Below are 21,133 nucleotides of genomic sequence, written 5' to 3' on the forward strand. Positions count from 1 at the left end.
AAAAGAGCCCACATAATCATGAAATCTTCTAAGATATTTAATCTACTCAACTAACCAGCGAGGACATTAAATTAGGACTGATAGATTCGTTGTTCACTAAAAGTGACCAAAGCATTACAGAAGTTGTCGTTTTAAATTTCACACCGGCACAAACCCAGAAGCTTCTGTCCAACTTAGTGAGCGTATCATGGCGGCGCAGATGGCGGTAAATTCGGGTAAGGGTGTATATTTTATTAAATAATTGGATTTTGTTTAATTATTGCATCAAATCTCAACCTCTGTTATGCACTGAAGCGCAGATATATGCGCTTCTTGGCCGCAGATTTGTCGTTTATGATATGTTTTGACCACATGTTGTTGGGTCTGTCAGGCTAACATAGCTTAGCCTTGCCCATAGCAAATAGACGTTAAGTTAGCTGAGGTTAAATAACAGATTAGTTTTACTCATTTACACCGAACTAATTCCCACACTCAACCTGAAATAGCAGGGAGGGATGACACGATTTGTCTGATAGATCAGCCGACCGGCTTGAAATAAAAGTGAAACTAACAACTCGGGGGAGGCAAAGAAGTGTCTGTACTACACTTCTGGAATCTTTTATAGTGTCTGTAGGATAGGCAAAATGCCGCAGTGGTGTTAACAAGCATGGTTATAGCAAATTAACTCGAAATGACTAGAAATTAGTTGTTTGCATACTTGTGTGACGACCCAAAACATCTGAAGCGTATTTACTCCGTCAGGAGCCAGTCTGTGGGGGCCACTGAAAGAGCTCTGGGAGACAGTGGACGGAGCTGTGTTAAGGAGACAGCCCGAGAGTGTTCACCTCCTAGACCTACAGCTGAAGAAACACAAACCTCACTTCCTGTCACTTTTTAAGAACCCGGTAAGATGGCATGAATAGGTCATTTAAAACACTGTCATTTCTCACACATGCAGGTCACGGGTGTTTTTTTTTCCAATGTGTAGCTTGTAGTTACAGTCTGTCCTCCGAGACTCTGATATTAACAGCGTCTTGTCTTCTCTTCATTTTTAGCCAAAAAGTGCAGAGCAAAGAGAGAAAGTGCGTAAAGCCAGCACAGAAGGCATCGCCATCCAAGGTCAGCAGGGGTCACGGCTCCTTCCAGAACAGCTTCTGACAGAGGCTTTCATCCTCAGTGATCTCTTTGACATTGGAGAGTTGGCAGCTTTGGAGCTTCTCTTGGCAGGTAACATGAAGGGAAAAACCCCCAACTTTATCCAGCATAGATTTCATCTTATAGGTAAAGTGTCACTGTAGTTAATTGTGTAGCAGGTTCCAGAGTCAGAACCAGACACGGAGAAGCTGCATTCAGCTTTTATGCTCCTTATATCTGGAACAAACTCCCAGAAAGCCTCAGATCAGCTGAAACACTCAGTTTATTTAAATCCAGGTTGAAGACTCACCTGTTCTCAGCTGCATTTGAATAAAGCACCAAATCCACACTTAAGCTTAAATTTCAAAACTTACATTTTAACTACTGATTTTATCTGTTTTGATTTTTGATGTTGTATACTGTTTTGTTTGTTTGTCTGTTTATTAGTTAGTTAGTTTGCTTGTTTTAATCTATTTAAAATCTTTTTTTTTTGTTTCTAATATATCTATAAAGCACTTTGAATCACCTTGCTGTTGAATTGTGCTATACAAATAAACTTGCCTTGCCTAGTGTATGGATTGTCCTGATCAAACACTGAGATTGAGCTCTGTTTCTTTTCTGTAATCATCTCTCTCCAGGTGAACAGCAGCAGCCCTATTTTCCAGGACTGACACGAGGCCTGGTGGCCGTGTTACTTTACTGGGATGGAAAACTTTGTATGGCCAACTCTCTGCGCACACTCATTCAGTCACGACAGGGCAAGACCTTCACCCTGGATCTTAGGTAATAATGGTGTCTAAAAGTAGTACAATGAAACATTGATAAATGCTGTTAAAGTCTCGTATGATGAAGGTGTTTTTGTCCTGCTTGTATTTTTTGGTAACCATTGCCCTTCATGTAAATATGTAAAAATTGTGTGTGTTTCTGTTCTGTGTCTTGTGTACTGTTTGTTTGTATATGTGTCTTTCTGGCTGCTGTTACATCCAAATTTCCTCTTGTGGGACAATTAAAGGATTATTCTATTCTATTCTATTCTATTCTATTCTATTTGAATCTTATGTCATTTGTTTTCTCCCTCAGTGGAGAGCTGGTGGCTTTGACAACACGATTTACAGATGAGCTCATGAGCCAAGGTCTGAGCAAACGCATCCTAACTTTGGTGTCAGAGATAAGCGTGACGCGTGAGTTTGAGCGACTGCAGAAAGAACGCGGATTGGGCAACGAAAAGCACAGGAAGGAGGTGTGAAGTAATCTTTTGTATAAATTTTAACCAAAGATATAAATCTTCAAATTGCTTTGTTTTATTTTTCCAGTGTTAAAGGAACAATACAGCCACTAATTCTCTCAACATAGAAACATCGAGTGTAGGAATGCAGAGTGGATTATGGAAAATATGGATTACATGTAGTTTCTGCATCTGTCACCAGGTTGCAGACCTCATCAAGGAATGCCGACAGGCGCTTGCAGACAGCCTGTTTTCATGGACCTGCCAATCACCCCTGTCAAAAGATGACACTCTGGCACTCATTGGCCACCTGGAGACAGTTACAGCTCAGGCTGATGGCTCACTGGACAGTGTTAGCCTGGCTCTGGTTATGGCACTGCTCTACTGCTTGGATGTCAGTTTTATCGAGCAGGGGACTGAAGATAGAGATGGTAAGTTCGTGTTGATGGTTTTGGTTTTCTTTCTTTTTTTCCTGTTGAAATCACTGATTCCAAAAATCATCTGCCTGCACGTGTTTTCCTCCAGATTTGCTCCAGGCGCTTCCATTGCTGACAGAAAGGCAGTATGTGTCTGCAGTGCACAGTCGCCTGATGGACAGCCAACCATGGAAGCTTCCGGGGCTGCAGGCCGTGTGTCGACTGGCGTGGGCTCTGTTGCTGAGAGTCCTTTCCCAGCTGCCACAGGGCTCAGGTAAGCACTGCATTCCTTGAATCTCCATTAAAATGCCCTTCTAATTCTTACGTTTCTGAGATAACAGCCATTTCATGTTATCGTACATGTGTTTTTGTGCAGCACTGGTTGAGTTCACCGAGGCAGATGAGGCTCTGGCTGATCAGGCTCTCCTGGGCGATGTCTTCTTGTTTATGAAAGAGGGCATTCTGGGATGTGAGAGTTTTTCCCAGGAAGAGTTTTACATCCGCCGCGTCCATTCACTCATCACAGACTTTCTGGCTCTTATGCCAATGAAGGTAAGAGATGCTGCGGGTGCATGCTTTTAACTTAAGACTGACATGTAAAACTATAATATGGTTTTTAACTTATCAGATTCAGCATTCTGTAATTGTCACATTTCATTTATTTATTTATTTTTGCATCTTAATTTAAATATGTAACAAGCGTTTTTTGGCTTTTTGCAGGTGAAGCAGCTTCGTAACCGTGCCGATGAGGATGCCCGCCTCGTGCACATGTCCTTACAGATGGACAGCGAGCTGCCGTCGTCATTGCGAAAGGACTTGGACCACCTCATGATCCTGGTTAGCGGGTTTTTTTTTTTTTAACATATCTATATAATAGGGCTGGGCGATATGGCCTAAAATTCATATCGCGATATAATTTGAAGCATGTGCGGTAACGATATATATCATGATATATTCTTTTCTTCTGTATAACGTATTTTCCACACTATAAGGCACACTTAAAATCCTTTCATTTTCTCAAAAATCGAGAGTGTGCCTTATGTATAAATTCTGGTTGTGCTTACTGACCTCGAACCGATTTTGGCTGCAGAAATCTGTTAAAAAATGTTTTAGTACAACTTTGGTAAGCCGCACTGCTTGATGGATTGTCAGAGCATTACAGCTGCCGTAGTGAGGATCTTCGCGGAGTAATCTGGGTCCTAAACTCCGTCCGCTTCAGGTCCCAAAGTCAAACGAATACTAAGAGTTAAAAACGGTCTAAATTCTTTAATTAAATCATCAGTGTTGCTGCTTTATCGGGTGTAACAATTAAGTTTAACATCCAGGCATCCATGAAAACAGAATTTATTAAATTTAACAGAGTTAGAAGTTAACAGGAAGTTAGCTCGCTAGTTTCCACCTAAACATTTCATACCATGTTCTGACTGAGAGATTTTTGAAACTAATTCAAACGTACAGCTCTGCTATCACTTCCAACATAAATGAAGACAGAAAACTAAACAGCAGTGACGTTTGCAGGGTTACTGAAGTTGGGCTAGCTGGTATATAATGTTGTGCTACGTGATCGCTAGCGGCACAGCTATGTTAGCATAACATTAGCACAGTGAAGCTGGAGGATGAACGCTAACTTTTTTCCCACTCCATAAAAGTTAACGTGAGGGATTCTGGTGGTCAGGGACAAATGCAATCGCATAGCAGGATGCTGTACACGGGGCAAACTTCAGTCAGGAGAACAACTGAGATTATTCATCCACAATACGAGGTTAGTTATTAATATGCTGCAACAACATGGGAATAGAGCAGCTGACAGAGAATTCAACATTAATGAATCAATGTTACGGAAGTGGAGGAAGCGCAGTTTTTGGCTTTCCCCATATTTCAAAAGTGCTTCATCTCTTTGCTGTGACTGTCGGCATAATTTGCAGATGATAATGGTTTTAGCAGCTGCGATGCTTTCAACCAAAACCGGCCCAGCTTGATGACATCATCGACATGTGCTATCGCGATAGAGCGATATAGTCAAAATCTCTATCGTTGGTCAAATTTATATCGTTTCTATCGTATATCGTTTATATCGCCCACCCCTACCATATATACATATGAGGCAATATTACCTCTAACCTTTTATTACTGATCGATGAGAATTTTTGGTTTGTGTTTTCAGATAGGGGAGTTTTACAGCAAGGACCCATTTGGATTAGAGCTGGGTTTGGAGTTCTGGTGTCCCACGGAGTCTCTTCAACACAGCTCCCTGCAGGGTTCTTATCTGGGAATGGCCCTGCAAAGACCTCCACATAAACAGGTAGGGTTCATGTTTTTGTGACTACTGTTACTGATTGTCCAGTTGATTTAGATTTGGGGAGGAGGGGTGTGTGTGTCCGTTACTTCTTTTTGTTTAAAGCTGTTTTTATATTTTGTGAATTTTGACACAGGTGGTTTTGTCCAAGTTTGTACGTCAGATGGGAGACCTTCTGCCGTCCACCCTCTACATCTCCTATCTCCGTATGTTAAAAGGACTTGCCAATGGCCCTCAGTGTGCTCATTACTGCTTCAGCCTGCTTAAGACCAACGGGGCAGCACACAGTAAGACTAAATTGCTTTATAGAATTTATTTATTTATGTTTTTTTAGTGATATTTAGGGCTGCCACGATTACCTCGACTGTCAAAATCGTCGACGACTGATTTAATAGTCGACGCGTCGTTTGAAGCTTTGTAAGATCACAAAAGACGCAGGAATAAGTAGTAGGATTTAAGAGTGTAATAACGGACTGAAACAGAAGATGGCAGCACTGCATGTACAAGGATGCCAGCTGCCGTTAAACCCCGAAGAAGAAGAAGAAACTGTGTCCCAGAATTCATAGCGCAGCCCAGCTCAGTTTCCAACAATGGCGGCAGCTAGTTAGTTTTAATATTACTCTTATTATTCTTTCTGGGTCACAAAATAAACGTTTAACATATTTTCAGGTGAGAATGTAGCTGTGTAAACCTCAAATATCTGCTCAGTTTATCAAGACACCACATATTTTCAAAAGCGCTCCGACGTTTTCGGAGACGTCTGTTACCCACTAGCTCGATAGCTAGCCGGGGGCTAGGCTAACTAGAGCCGTGAGAACACCGGACTCCCGGCAAAAAGTTTTCAAACCCACCGCCGTCTTTCTCTACTCAGGTTAAACATGATATATAAGTCACTTAGATAACTTAAAAATGTTATTGTTTGGCTTTTTTTAGTATTTTATTTGTTCCTGAGTAAATCGGTTTGGCTGAGATTAAAGTTATAGTTTTTACACAGCTGAATAAACGTCAAGCAGACAGCTGATTATCAGAAGTGTGAGATGCTCGAGAATTTACTCCGGTGTCCTGGTGCAATAAGCTGTAGTTTTACGTCCAATGGATGATGATCTGATTAGTCGACTAATCGCAAAAATAATTGATGACTAGTCGACTATCAAAATAATCGTTTGTGGCAGCCCTAGTGATATTTCAGTTGAAACCAACACATTCGATTTGAAGTTAAGCCTTTCCACAAAAGGAACTTCATTATGTTGTAATAATAATAATGTGTTTTGTTTTGTTTTTTTAACAAAACAACATTTAAATTTTTAATTTTTTTATTTACACCATTAGAATATTATCTGGGTTCATTATTATGTGTAATTATTATTAAATCAAAAATCTTATCAGCGTGTACTGTAGTGTTGTCTAATGCATGCTAATCTTGTTCAGGTGACAACATCCAGGGAGTTTCAGGCAGTCCGGTGTCCTGGGAACATTTTTTTCACTCGCTCATGCTCTACCATGAAAACCTGCGACGAGACCTCCCAAATCCAGATTCGGCTCACTACCGCCACCCGCCACTCAGGGGCATCACCCAAAGAGAGATGGAAGGACTTACCTCGTTTTTGCAGTTGCTCACCACCATCATCACATGGGTATGCCACAACAGGCATGAATCTGTGCTGCTACGTGGGTGTAAAATACCACAAAGTCAGATGTTTATTTCTATCTTCTCTAGAGTGAAAATGCTCGACTGGCCTTGTGCGAGCATCCCCAGTGGACCCCCGTTGTCGTCATGTTGGGATTGCTTCAGTGCAGCGTTCCTCCCGTCCTGAAAGCTGAGCTCCTGCACTGCTTGGCAGCGTTTGGAAAGTCACCGGAGATCGCTGCTTCACTCTGGCAGTCGCTGGAGTACACGCAGGTGAAACAGAACAATGTTTTATTTTTATTAAAAATGACATGATTTTAGACACCAGTGCTCTCACCACTGAAATGACTATAAGATGCTGTAAACATGCAAATGTCCAGTCCTCATGATTGCAGCCATTTCTTAAAACCTAATTTCCAGAAAACAAAACATCGTCACTCTTGTGTTTCTATCTGTAACTTTGTGTTTTGAAGCTTCTCATTTTGTTTTCATTTCTTGTCAAACAGATCCTTCAGACGGTGCGAGCCCCCGGACAGAGACAAGCAGCAGGGATAGAGGTGAGATTTTAGTTGTGTTTTTGTTTTTTCAGCAAGCGTAATGGTCAGAGGGTGACATTTAAGCCTGTCTTGTTGTAAAGAAAACGTCTGATTTGTCTTTAAATGCTCTTCTGTTTACAAAATCGGCGCTCTGAGCAGGTCTGCTGTAATTGGGCCGTTACAGATCTGCATCATAGATTAGTAAAACAGCCGGAGACTAAAAGTTTTACTTTAATTTGATCGATTGCTAAACATCCTGTAAAAAGAGGGACGTGACTCAAACTTTGTGAATTCTTTTCACGGCCATCAGGTGGAGCTGAATGAGATCGAGTCGAGCTGTGAGGAGTACCCACTGACACGATCTTTCTGCCACCTGATCAGCACCTTGGTGGAGGGAAGCCTGCCCGTTAATTTAGGAGCAGGGCTGCGTGTGCCCGGCTTTCAGCCCTACTTGAACTTCTTGCGTGACTCTGTGTTCCTCCCTTTCCCCACCAGAGCGTATCGTCGCCCTGCTGAGAAGGTAATGCTCCCTCCTAGCGTCAAGGTGTAGACACGAAACAGATTCACTTTTAACTGTGTGTAAAGCTGCTCATTTTGCCCCCCCACATTTCATTTCGTCGTCATCTCCCAGTGGGAGGTAGCCGACTCTGTCCTCGAGGTGTTCCACAAGCTGCTGCGGGACTACGAGCCCCAGCCTTCTGACTTTGTCCAGGAGATTGTGGAGCTGCAGGGTGAGCAGGTCCCGGCCCATAAGCCTCCGGGCCACAGCATCATGTTCCACCTGCTCAATGACTCGCCCATGCTGGCACTCTGCCTCAGCCTGCTGGAGGAGGGGGTCCGCCAGCTGGACACCTATGCACCTTTCCCCGGTGAGAAAGCATGCTCTGCTGTTAGGGAAAAGGAGAGAACTTGTGTCTTTGCTCTGACAGAAGAGTGCATCACTCTGCCCTTACAGGTAAAAAGCACTTGGAGTCTGCGGTGTTGCACTGCTTGTGCCTTTTGGACTTGGCTCTGCAGAAGGAAGCAGTGTTCATGGATCTCCTTAGGGAGAGCCAGGCCTCTCTGCTGGTTTCTCCCCTGGAGCAGCTCCTCCAAGGCGTCAGCCCTCAAACCAGAAGGGCTGATCACATTGTCAACATTGCGAGGTAAATTTTTTTAAAATAATGTTTGAACTGTAATGTGTTTTTGTTCACTTTTTAATAATGTTGGCTGTTCAGTAAAGCTTATAACTCAGTCTTTGCAGCACAGTTCTGAACTCTGCCGTTTGTCTTTGGCAGGTATCTTTACCACAGCAGCTCAAACCCAGAGGCCGCCTTCCAGAGCGCCAAGATTCTGCGTCGCATTGCCAACTACCCAAACATTCAGATTAGGCTGGTGGGAGACTTCACACATGACCAGGTACGTCCAAGTCTGAACAGTCTGGAAACACGTGTCATACTTTGAATCGGATGGAACAGTTGCCTCGATATAAACTCGTTTGTCTTTCATATATATTAGTAAATTGAACAGTATTGAAATTTTCAAGATGACTTGGATCAGATTTCATGAAACCTCTGGGTGTTTTTACTGTGTGCATGTAAGCGTTAGCTGTGTTAAAGCAGACGTTAATTTAAACGTCTCCACTTCAGGCTGTAAGTGACAAGCTCATGGCAGGCTTTGTGGAGTGTCTGGACAATGAAGACGCAGAGGAGGGCACAGAGAAAGATGGTGAGACGATCTTCACCTATTAATTATTAAACCTGTCACACTCAGACTTGCTAATTTACACCTTAAATACTAACTTTCAGACGTAGACTCACAAAAGAAGGTGGCAAGGATCCGGCATGAAACCCAGATCCATATTTTGAACCTGCTCATTACGTCTTTGGAGTTGAAGGCACCAAATCTGGCCCTTTATCTTTTGGGCTATGAAGTGAAGAAGCCTGTGTCGTCAACCAATCTCCAGGACCCGGGTGAGAGTTTGGCCTTTACAGGGAATATGTTCCTTTTGGTAGCAGTTATGATGTTTAACACTGTTTGAACCTTTTATGGATTAAGTGGAAAGAAAATCGGATGATTTAAGTGTGTTTGTCTTACAGGTGTGTTAGGGTGCCCGCGTAGCTGCCTGCACGCCATCCTGAGCCGGCTGCAGAGAGGCACAGAGAAAAGATCGGGACCTGCACTCACACAGCAGGCGCCGCACCTGGCTGAGCTCTGCTACCAGGTAATATTTTTCAAAATCTCTGGTAGCCCTTCGGGCAGACACTCTCCAGTTTTTGGTAGCCCAAAATAAATTTAAGTAGCCTGGAAGAAAAGAGGACAATTTTTTGATTGACTTAAAAAATTGTTAAAACACAAACTGTAAAAAATACAATCATCAACTCAAATATTTGGTTCTAATTGAACAGAAATTTCTATGAACTTGTAAGAACTGTAGAACATGAATCAGTCTGTGTCAGATCCTGAATCTGACATTTCCACTGAAGTCACAGGTCAGAGGCAAGTGGAACCAAGATCGAGGCCATTTGCTTTGTTTGCAAAGGCTGCTACATTTTGCCAAAGGTCGTTCACTCTTTGCAACATCACGCTGTTCTAAACATCTTTTTCTTCTGCGTTTCTTCTGGACTTCTTGTTGTGTTTGGTTTATTTTTAGTAGTTTTTTTTTGTAATTGGCGTTTGTTCTGGGAAAGATGCTGCAGACTGAGCAATAATGCATTTCTTGCATTTCTCATGGGTTCTAATGGGGTCTTTCTTAAAGTTACTGGTCCCAGTAACAAAGGTGCTTGTCGACTCAGAAATTGAGGGAAACTCAAGACACACCCGGCAGAACATCATGTTATTTAGCTCGTCATATTCCAGCCACAGAAATTCTTTTGTCCATGAAACCAAAAAAAGCTGCGCTTTTGTTTTTGCCTCACAGCCTGATTTGTCATATCTTTTCTGTTTTGTGATCGGCTTTTCTGATTGGCTGTCCCTTCTTCACCCTCACCTGTCTTATTTGGCTCTGCAGAACTAAAATACCTGCGTAAATCCATCTGCTTTTACACAGGCACTTGCATAATGATCAGCGATTCTATTTAATTCAATTTTATTTATATAGCGCCAAATCACAACAAAAGTCGCCTCAAGGCGCTTCATAGATACAGAGGAAAAACCCAACAATCATATGACCCCCTATGAGCAGCACTTTGGCGACAGTGGGAAGGAAAAACTCCCTTTTAACAGGAAGAAACCTCCAGCAGAACCAGGCTCATGGAGGGGCGGCGCCATCTGCCCCCCTCCCTGGTTGATTGATTCTCTGCGCAATCAACCTGTATCACATGTTTAAGCTTACTGCGGGAGATTTCACTTGTCACGTTTGAAGCTAATGCGTGATAAGACGATGTCAGAGGAATTGGTGCGCAATTAATCTGTCACTCACCAGTCAGTAGCTGCCGCTCTCTATTCACAGTTTGCGCCGTAGCGAAGTGAAAGTGAAGCAAAAAACAAGCGGAAATTCAAACGTGATTTCAATATGTCACATACTGACAGCTACGTTTGTGAAAGAATGCAAAAGCATTGACATGTTTTTTCTTCCTATGACAGCCTGACGGGCAGGGCTGAGATGGATTTTGGTAGCCCCGGGCTAGTCGGGCTAGCGATTTTGCGAGCCCTGTTTAAATGAGGCACAATCTCTGCAGTGAGAGATGTAGCTCAGCTAGCAGGAGGATTTTATGTTACAGAATATTTCAAATTTGTGTTTGTCTGGTTTTCTTTCTCTCTCAGGTGATCTACCAGCTGTGTGCTTGTCCAGACACATCTGGACCCACAATGCGCTATTTGAGGACCAGTCAGGATTTCCTGTTCTCACACCTGCAACACCTGCCCTTCCTCCTGCCAAGTGAGCTCAGAATCCCTGCTAACCTTGTTAAATAAAAGGCGTTTTACCAACGAAGCAGTAGCATTATTTTGAAACGAGTTGTTGTGTATCCATGCAGGGAGGAAATAATGGACAGAAAACACTTTTTTCTCTCTTCCTTCTGCTCCTCAGGTAACCAGATTGCCGCCCTCTCCCAGATGTCTTGGCTCATGAAAACAGCTGCAATCGAGCTGAGAGTGACCTCACTCAACCGCCAGCGTTCCCATACACAGCGCCTCGTCAGCCTCCTGCTGGATGACCAGCCACACGCTCAGCATGCAGGTAAAGGAAAGTTGCTCTATACTTTCCATCTGTAAATAAAAGCTTAAAGGATCTTTTTAGAAAGCTTTCAAGCCCTCACAGCTGACCGTCCTGTTTATTGCAAAGGAAATTTACAATATGCACCTAAAACCTTTTTATTTTTTAGCAGATGGGGAATCTGGCATGGAAGACGAGACGAGATCAGTCAGCGGTTTTCTGCATTTTGACACCGTTTCTAAAGGTTTGTGTCACAAGTCCACCTTCGAATTTAGAAAAATATTAGAAGAATACATGTGAGGAGTTTTTAAGAACGACCCCAGATTGTCTCGCTTTTCATCATCAGTGCGCAGGAAGTTACTGAGCGTGCTGGATGCCATCGAATTCAGCCAGGATATGCCTGAGCTGCTGCAGCTGGACTTCTTTGAACGCACTCAGATCGAGCAGGTGATCTCCAACTGTGAGCACGTCAATGAGCAGGGACATACTGTGTGCAACGTTAAGGTGCGTTTCCAGATACGATGTCTCGTGTATTTTCTTGATCTGATGTGTTGTTTCAGCCTCTCAAGTTGGTTTTCATTTTCTTCACAGTTGCTTCACAGAGTGCTGGTCGCCGAGGTGAACGCGCTGCAGGGAATGGCAGCGATTGGACAGAGGCCTCTGTTAATGGAAGTGAGTGAAACTCACAAACTGACGTCCTGTAATTTTAGCTGAAAGCTGTAATTTTATTCCATTTGCTGTTTACTTTGCCTTAGGAGGTGAACTCAATCCTGCAGCAAGTGGTGGAACGTAACCGTGTCCGTCGGAGCCTGAGTGCAAAGCGGCATGCGCTGCAGTCCTGGAGGAGTCTGGTGGAGACGCTGCTGACTGCCTGCCCAGCTGATCTGATACCTGCTGATGAGCGGCAGCTCATCATCAGGGATCTGCTGCTGGACCTGCACGATAAGGTCAGTGATCACGTCAGTGTAGCAGTAATATCCAGTCCTGTCCAATCAGGAACTGGTCTCAGTAGGGATGGGTATCGTTTAGGTTTTATCCGATACCAGTGCCAAACCGGTACTTTTGAAATGGTGCCGGTGCTTAAACGGTGCTCAAACCGGTGCTTAAAGAATGGAGAACACAAAATTGGTCCAAAAACCTCTCATGTTCAGCTGTTTTTTTGTAAAAAGATAACAATGTTAGCCTTTTCTGCAGCTATGGGGCATATATGGTATCACTCTTGGCTGGAAGCAGCTTAAACAATGGAAAAAACACAAACTTTGTCCAAAAACCTCTCATGTTTAACTGTTTTCCACTTTTTCTTTGGTCATTTTAGCCTTTTTGTCCAGGGTGAAGGGAGTATCTGCCATCAAACAAGAAGACAGCCGCATGTAGCTATGATGATGTTTGCTAGTTCACCTTACATGCATTAATGTAATAACGTGGTTAGCCTACTCAACGTAAATTACACACGAACAACATTAAGCTACTCACGCAGAGAAGAACGGCTGCTGCTGCATCATCATCCTCATCATTTCTGCTACACTGGCAGGGCTAGGGGCCAGGACTCTCCTCTTCGGGTTTTTGGGGGATGTTGCTAACTCCGGGTCGATAACAGGCACCACACCCGCAGTAGATGTGCTCGGTGTGAGGTCTCGCAGCAAGCTATCAAATACGGCGCATTTCTCAGCTTTTAAAAAAACGCTATGCGTCTCCAGGTGTTTCATCAGATTTGAGGTGTTACCTCCTTTGACAGTATCACAGTATCAGCTTAAAGCACTTGTTGCAGCTGCTGAGTTTGCATCTCTTGCTGTGAAGTACAGCCAGACTTTTGACCGCTTCGCCTTGGACATTTTTAATCTGTAGCTCTGCTCTAAAAGAACGTACGTACCTGGACCCGCCTGCTATCCTCGGAAACGTAAAATGATTGGCTAGAATCTAAAGTGTATCACAGCTCAGGAAAATAAAGCACCGAAATGTGCGCTGCTTTTTGGTCTGGTTACTACCGTTTATGTCAGAACCGGTGCCATAATGGCACCGGATACCGGTACCCATCCCTACGTCTCAGTGTTCAATACTCAAGTTTTCTTAACTGTGCTTTGTCTAGGTGTTATCAGAGGATGCAGCAGGGGAGTTGATGCCCATTGTTGCCGGAGCGGTCTTCACACTGACAGCTCACCTTAGCCAATCAGTGCTGTCTGAGCAGCAGCAGGGGGCGGGATTAGAAGCATCCTCTGGCTTTGCGTCAATCGCCAACTCTGCCCTGCACCTGATCCTGCGCAAGCTGCTGGACTTTATACTTTCTACTGGTTAGTGACTCATAAACCCACATTTCTCACACGGGGAAACTTTTCAGGATAAACTTTGATCCCAGTACGTTTTTGTGATGTCTTTCACACCTTAAGGAGGCGGATATCAGCGTCTGCGTGCTCACCTGTACGGCTCTCTGCTGTATTATCTGCAAATTGCCCAGAAACCTGAAGAACCGGACACTCTGCAGACAGGTACAACACAGAAGCAATCACACACTGCAGGTTATAATAAGACCTCTCTTTATTTGACAAAAAAGTCATTGTTAGTGTTTTCTGACATATACTGTCTGTTAGTATCATTTCAAAGGAACAGTGGGTTTGTCTGAGGAAATGTTTGTGTTTGCAGCAGGCAAAGCAATGTGGGAACGTCTCACAGCTCCTGAAGATGGTTTCTCCAAACTGCAGCGGGAGAACCTTGCGATCATCGAGAGCTACGGCAAGGCCCTCATGGAGGTTGTGTGCCGAGATGCCTGTGACGGCCATGAAATCAGCAGAGTAAGGGTTAAACCTACATGAAGCTTTCTCTGCCCCCAATCTTGATGCATCCTAACATGCGTTTCTGGAATGCCAAGTATCTTTTGCTTCTATCAACACCTCTCTGTTTTAATGTTAACCAAGCCTAACAAGTATTCTGCCCCCCCGCCCCGTTAGATGCTGGCCATGGCCGTGCTGGACCGCATCCTGTCAATTGACCGTCAGAATCAGTGGCTGCTGTATATTTGCAACAGCGGCTACCTGCGGTCGTTGGTGGAGAGCTTGAGGCAGGACGATGTGGCACTGCAGAGCCTGCTCACACCACAGCCACCTCTCCTCAAACCACTCTACATCTTTGAAAGCAAGATGGTGAGGAGACAGTTTTCAGTGTTTAGTTTCTAAAATTGAACACAGCAGCCTCAATGAGGGGAAGATTGTGAAGCTACAAGCTTGTTTGCTTGTTTAGGCTCTGCTGACTCGTGTGGCTAAGACGGGGCAGGGAGCCGTGGAGCTGTTGCGCTGTGGGCTGGTGGCACAGCTGATGGAGTGTCAGGTGTTTGACATGGTGCCCGACAGCGACGCACACAGGTATGGATGTGGAGGAGAGAGTGAGAGGACTAGCTGTCTTTTTAAAAAGTTCTTATATTTGATATGTAAACATCTTATATTCCTTTTTAAAACAACCTTTATTCAGAAAACTTGAGCTGTTGAAATCTATATTTCTAGTTTCCCTCATGTTTGCATCTGTTCCTCTTTGGTTTGCAGGGTGATGAGGGACCCATCAGGCTTCATCCCCAGCCCTATGGACCGTTACAGACAGATTCTTTTACCAACCTTAAGGCTCTTTCAAGTGATTCTGACTTCCACCTCCATAAATCACCAGCAGGGGGCAGCACAAGTAAGTGTATAACGTTGTTAGAGCTGAGCTTTGTCACGTGTCTGAGTTTATTATTTGATTTCCTGTTCTGGTTTGGTTGATCTTTTGCTCGGCTGAATGTAGGGCTGTAATAATCCAAATTTTAGTTATTGATTATTCGATCAGTTATTGAGTTATCAGGTAAGAAATCCTATGTCGTGTCAAAATGAATCATTGGTTTCTATTTTAGAAATTGCAATAGTTGTAATTTTTATTTCCTTTTTTCTTCTTTTTTTTCAAAAATGCACAAAAAAATAATAATACGTGTTATTTGAAAGCGCCTTTCAGAACACCCAAGGACACTGTACACAGCAGAAAAACTAAAAGCAGGAAATTTACTGAAACATAAAAGATTAAACAGATTTAAAATAGCAGAATGTAAAAGGTTATGTGGGATTAGCTTTTCTGAACAGGTGAGTTTTGAGTCTAGACTTGAAAAGAGAAAAGGAAGTGGTATTTCTTATATCAGGAGGTTGAGAATTCCAGAGCAGCTGAAAGCACTGCTGCAGTGTGGTGATCTGAACCATATCAGAGAGATATGGAGGAAATGTTTACAAAAGTATTTTAAAATTGGTGCGATATTTGACTGGGAGCCAATGAAGCTGGAGGGGGTGATGTGGTGATAATACGGGCAGCAGAGTTCTGGACATGTTGAAGCTTAGATGTATCATCTCTAGAACAGCTCAATCAAAATAAGGCATACATGCAGCTTAAACTAAAGCCTAAAATAAAATGTCTTTCACGCGGTTTTCTTGGAAGGCAAAAAGAGAGAAAATGACGTCTTCTCGGTTAGGTTGATTTTGTATATGATCATGTGTGTGCGTTTGTGTGTGTCTGTTTGCTTAATCGTGTTAATGACACATGTGCACGTGGGAGTGTGAGGTTTTAAAGAAATATCTCATGACTACAATGATGAAATTCGAGCATGTGGACATTCTCAGCGGTTTGTCCTATTTTGATGCAACGTTTCCTGCTGCAGGAAAAACAACAACTTTGTGATGGTTTAGATGTTAACAATGATTCAGTGTCCAGCCTAGAAAGTCCCGGGCTAGTGGGTGAGCTTTCATTTTTATCTGCTTAAATATTAATGTCATGAACTTAATATAATATTTTTCCTGTTTTGTATATTTTACATAAATCTGTAAAATAATGGTATTAAAGCCTTGAAATGATTAGATTAGATTAGATTCAGCCCTGCTGCAGCCTTCAGCAAACTGCCAAAGTCAAACATTGTATCAGACTAAGCTAACAGTTCATCTTCATACTTTTATTTAACTTCTGTAGCTTTACTGTAGATGTTGGATGGGAGCAGCTTCAAAGCTTTTCTTTGGTGTGACACGCGATGGTTTGGTTAACCCTTTAAAACCGGTCAGAGGGCATGCTCTGTTTTCCGCAACTACTTTTAAATCCCGGTAGCTCTGCAACCACGTGAGCTAGCACAATAATTTTTTTGCATATGAAACCGGAGGAGTTGTACTTACATCTTATGCCATCAGCTTGTCCTCGGTCACAGTTTCCTTCCACATATAGCTTTGCAAAAACTGCATAAAAACCACTTGCAGCAACAAAAACATAATATTCCAGAAACACGCTTTGCCGACCGATCAGCAGTTCATAACACTTCCTACGTTGGAATAGACGTCGGCGCGAACTTTTGCATGTCCGCCATGACCTGCCTGAAACCAGAAGTGTCGTCATTTTTGCGGAAATGTAGTTTTTTTTACCATCAGGGCCTCATGAGCCTATACTGGTGTTTTTAAAAGTTATCTTTGACTTTATGACTTTCTGTGTCGTTTCTGGGATGCTTAGGACTCATATTGCACTGCTGGAAATAGTTTATTTTGATGCATATGCTGCTTTATTTGCAAATTTGCATTATAACATTTATTTTCGTTTTTCCTGCAGTATATAAAAATTGGTGTATTTCAAAAATAAAACTATGAAGACACTCAAAATAAATTTCCTGTGGTGGGAAACTATTTTGTGCAACTTTTGTATTTACAGTTTTGAGGGATAAGCCTCTTAAATTTCTCTAACTAGAAATATATGTTAAAAAAACAAAAACGATTTTCAATTTTTTTGTAGTTTATTGCACTTTTTTGCAATTCATGTAATCACTATGCACTTAATGCAGACATATTATTAAAATTTAGACTGTAATGGTTGTATTGATGTATAGCAACTTGAAATGCTCCCAAAAATGGCTCCACAGCATGTAAAAATATAATATAAGCTCTAGTGGACTTGGTTCTATGGTAGGTCTTAAAGGGTTAAGGACTCCTGCCAGTTTTTTCCCAAGTAAAGGTTTTAACAGTGATCACAGGAACAGGCGGCCCTAAACCTGAGCTCATGGTCTCCTTAACGTCGCCTCCTCGTTGCTCTTTGCCGCGTAGACAGACTCTTGATTCATGTTAAACCATGACGTGTCATCTTCAGCCCTGCTGATGCGTTACCAGTGTTTTTGTTGAAAGCCTGGGGGCTGCATGGGCTTAATGATGTGGTACGTTTGATGCACGTGTGCCTTTAGAGAAGTTTCAGTTGCAGGTCTATTTCTAGTTGCAAATGTGGGTGAAACGCTCACGCTTATATGGGGACGAATGAGCCCCACTGAGTCGTGGAATAAACAAAGCATCAAAGCAGAAAGTGATCAAAGTGGTTTTTTTCTTTTTAAATATTTGAGTTACTCAATGAATCGTTGAGTTTGATTTTTGATTTGAAAGCGAGTAATAATAAACAACAAATATCTGTGTGCAGGTTCTCCAGTGGCTGATCGTCCATGCAGACACCATTCAGTCCCTGCTGCGCTGCCAGGAGCTCAGTATGGGAGCTTTGCAGGAACTTTCTCTGCTTACTGGCATCATCAGTAAAACAGCTCTGCCAGGTACGAAGACGAGCAGTCACCCTGAACTGAAAGCACAAAGCTCTTTTAATGTTATATCACCCTTATGTGAACCACGTGTTTATAATCAGTGACTCAGTAACTACTTGATGTCTCAGGTGCCCTTGAGATGGGCGGAGAAGTCAACAGCGCTGCGCTCCTGGAGTTCCAAGGTCACATTAACAGATTCCAGGTCAGATGATGCCCTTAGTTTTTATTACATACCAACCTGTTCTAACTTTCAACCCTCTTTAACCTCTGCGTCTACTTTTCAGTGTGAGATTTACATAAGTGGCAATGTCTCTCTCTCTTTTTTTTAGCGCCTGTGTCTGTCTCTGCTCGGCCGTCTGGCAGGAAGTGAGCGGGACAGGTTGCTAAAACAGGCTGAGATCTCTGCACCTGGAGACTCAGCAGAACGGCGGGAAGAGATGGAGGTTGCCATGCAACAGGTTTGACGGTTATTCTGTAAATGGTAAAACTGGAGATGTAAAGTGTATTCTCAGTGCCGGCTTCCCAGTTAGCATGTTTATATTTTACGTATTCCAAGTGTGGAGTGGACACTTTGGGGCAAAATCCACAAGAGAGGCACTGAGATGTCTGGAGGTTTCTCTCTGTTATCAGTTCTGCATCGTCAGTGATTTGAACCTGCTGTCCTTTGTCCCAAGGTTTGTGCTAACATCATGGAGTACTGCCAGGCCCTCCTGCTGCAGAGCTCAGCCCAGGCTCAGTTCAGCATCTGCCTCTTCAGCCCGTCAGGCAGCGAGCCAGCTGGCAGGGACGGAGCACGTACTGGTCAGTAGAACTAACTTCTGAAGAATAAGGATTTGGCTCATGCTAATCGTTAATGTGGCTTAGCACTTTCAGTTTAACGATAGACTCTTCCTCCTCTTTTCAAGACCTTTCATCCACTGTGCCATCGATGGCTTACTCTCGGGTCCCTAGTCTTGGTTTGGTGTTGTACCTGCTCAAGAATAGTGCTGCTGATTTCTTCCGGTTCCACCAAAGTCACAGGCAGAGCCTGGGAAAGCTTCAGAGCCTGGATCAGCTCCCACCCGAGGAGCTCAAGGAGGTAATAGATAGGGGTGGGGGAAAAAATCGATACTGTGTAGCATCGTGATATTCTGTTTGCTAATAATGTATGGATACAGGGACAGCAGAAATCGATATTTTGTTACAAAAAAGGTTTTTGTGCTCTGACTTCAGAGCATGTTGATCCTTTTTCTGAGCAAGAATCCCGACATTCCTTCACTGTCCAAATGTGTTTAATAAACATGACAGTTTACTTATTTTAATTTAAGACATGTTTTATTTTAATTAAGTTTAAAACTTTTTTATTTAATGTAAAATTATATTTTGTTTTAATTTACTTTCAAATTCTTCAGTTGCTGAAGGGGCTGCATAGTTTTCATAAACTGCATAGTTCAGAATAGCTATAATTGTACCAGATGGTTGATTCAGTTAAGTTGGACTAGACTGTAATACAAACCGTTCAGTTTGTCAACAATCAAACTGAAATGAGAGAAAGACTGAGTGTGAGACTTTGATATTAGAGAAAATGATGATTGATAAAGTTTACCTTTATGTACAGAATCTGAATATCGCAAAATATTTTTAAAAATTGCAATAATATCGTATCGTGCGTTAAGTATTGTGATAATATCGTATCGTGGGATGTATGGTGATTCCCACCTCTAGTAATAGATAGATGCAACAGTGTATATAGAGATATAACCTCACCACCGTCAGTTTACCAAATAAACTTGCACATCCTGCATACGTTTTGATTGTTAGCGTTAGCCCTCAGTTCTAACCACCTTTTCTCTGTAGTTGTGCCAAGGCCTGGTTTCAGGCCCAGGAGGAGTGGAGAAAATCTCATCAGTGCAGAGGAGCTTACTGGCCAAGAGACGACTGGTCCAGCTCATCAACAACCGAGCCAAGCTGCTGGCCTTGTGCTCCTGTATCCTTTGCCCCTCGCAGACACATTAGTAGAAATGGGATTAACAAGATTAAACCAGGAATGATAAATGCTACGCTGAAACTGCCTCTCTCCATCATTTCTGTGCCATATAGTGTTTGATTATCTTACACTGATAAGTTATTAAAAAATGCCACATGAGAAGCTGTGGACAGCCTTGACCTGCCTCCTGCTTAGATGTGATTGAGACGTGCTTATTCGTGCTGTGGCGTCACCTGGAGTACTACTTGTTGCATTGTATACCCACTGACCCCAAAGACTCGCTGCTGCCTGGATCCACTTTATACAGATCACGCCTCGCGGATGGTAGGGGCACATGTTACAGAGATAATAGGTTCATTGCACTTTTTGGTTATTGAGAGCAGATGTGTAGACACTGAATGATCCCTGGTTGAGTAAACATGAACATTTCTGTATGTTCAAATTCTTTAGACTCATTCAGCGGGCTGCAGGCCAGCGGAGGCCGAGGACTAAGCCTATCCAGAGTCAGCCAACAAGATCTAGATCTGGTAAGAAATTTCTGTAAACTGGTATGAGTCTGTTGTACACAGTTGTACATTCTGGGGCAGCTTCCTAGCCATGCATTAAGCCTCGGCCTAAACCATAAGCCTTTTTTAAATGGAGATTTTCATCAAGTTTTTCCTTCTTTCTCTTGTCTGTGTGATTGCAGCTGAAAAGCGACATGGCTGCAGGATTTGGGGAGGCCCTGCAGAGGAAGCTGCTGGAGGTGGAGGGCTCGTACAGCCAGGTCCGCTCTCGCTATACGTTTATCCAGGCTCTGGTCCGCAGGATCCGCGGCCTGCTGCGACAGCCCAAAAGCTGAGACCGGCCAAGATCCGTCAGTTTGAACTTCTGCCTTCATAACAGGCAAAACCAGAACACTGCTAAGGACTTCACGTCTGGCAACGTCACTCCTTTCTACTGACCCGACCTTCCTCTTCTATAACTCGTAGTGTCAATTTCGATCATGCTTACGTTCACAGTGCAAGTAGCACCATTTGAGGAATTGAGAATGTGGAGAAAAAGCAGAAGAAATTTTTACTTGTTAAACTGTTTGATATTCTTGTTTGTTCGGATGATTTTTGTGAAAATAAACTTCTTTTTCTAAATCGGTTAAATGTCCAGTTCTCACGTTCCTCGCCTAAACGACAGTGGCTACGGGCACCTTTTATTTTTAATGGGTTACCGTCTGCTGACATTTGATTGGCCTGTATTAATAGAAATGTTTTTCAAGCTTTGACTCTTTCAGTG

General features: G+C 43.0%; 1 protein-coding gene across 2 annotated transcripts; it reads left to right on the plus strand.

Annotated features, from left to right (window-relative positions):
* The first annotated feature begins 91 nt into the window (after positions 1–91).
* nup205 (nucleoporin 205) lies at positions 92–21,000 on the plus strand. Of its 2 annotated transcripts, none has more exons than XM_087842826.1 (42): positions 92–215; positions 742–884; positions 1,035–1,206; positions 1,752–1,896; positions 2,194–2,353; positions 2,541–2,769; positions 2,864–3,028; positions 3,131–3,306; positions 3,475–3,591; positions 4,919–5,056; positions 5,187–5,337; positions 6,479–6,684; positions 6,768–6,950; positions 7,184–7,234; positions 7,524–7,733; positions 7,845–8,082; positions 8,169–8,358; positions 8,491–8,611; positions 8,842–8,920; positions 9,001–9,165; positions 9,292–9,416; positions 10,958–11,072; positions 11,223–11,372; positions 11,518–11,592; positions 11,695–11,852; positions 11,940–12,020; positions 12,104–12,295; positions 13,435–13,636; positions 13,733–13,831; positions 13,986–14,134; positions 14,291–14,482; positions 14,580–14,701; positions 14,879–15,011; positions 17,784–17,910; positions 18,027–18,100; positions 18,228–18,356; positions 18,573–18,699; positions 18,804–18,976; positions 19,735–19,864; positions 20,060–20,188; positions 20,315–20,391; positions 20,553–21,000. In XM_087842826.1, the coding sequence occupies exons 1-42, from the start codon at positions 188–190 to the stop codon at positions 20,703–20,705; spliced, it is 5,979 nt and encodes a 1,992-aa protein (XP_087698952.1). In that variant the 5' UTR covers positions 92–187; the 3' UTR covers positions 20,706–21,000. The 2 variants fall into 2 exon arrangements, with proteins under 2 accessions (XP_087698952.1, XP_087698953.1); XM_087842827.1 differs by having other exon boundaries at positions 13,989–14,134.
* The last annotated feature ends 133 nt before the right edge of the window (positions 21,001–21,133 follow it).

This window comes from Neolamprologus brichardi, chromosome 7, assembly GCF_056152115.1.
Source record: "Neolamprologus brichardi isolate AB-2024 chromosome 7, ASM5615211v1, whole genome shotgun sequence".
In the NCBI taxonomy this organism is placed as follows: domain Eukaryota; kingdom Metazoa; phylum Chordata; class Actinopteri; order Cichliformes; family Cichlidae; genus Neolamprologus; species Neolamprologus brichardi.

Excerpts from the sequence above, each read along its gene's own strand:
- nup205 (XM_087842826.1), top strand. The coding sequence starts at position 188 with ATGGCGGCGCAGATGGCGGTAAATTCGG. Across the intron at positions 6,951-7,183 it reads AGTCGCTGGAGTACACGCAG|ATCCTTCAGACGGTGCGAGC; the intron begins GTGAAACAGAAC and ends CTTGTCAAACAG. Across the intron at positions 12,296-13,434 it reads TGCTGGACCTGCACGATAAG|GTGTTATCAGAGGATGCAGC; the intron begins GTCAGTGATCAC and ends TGCTTTGTCTAG.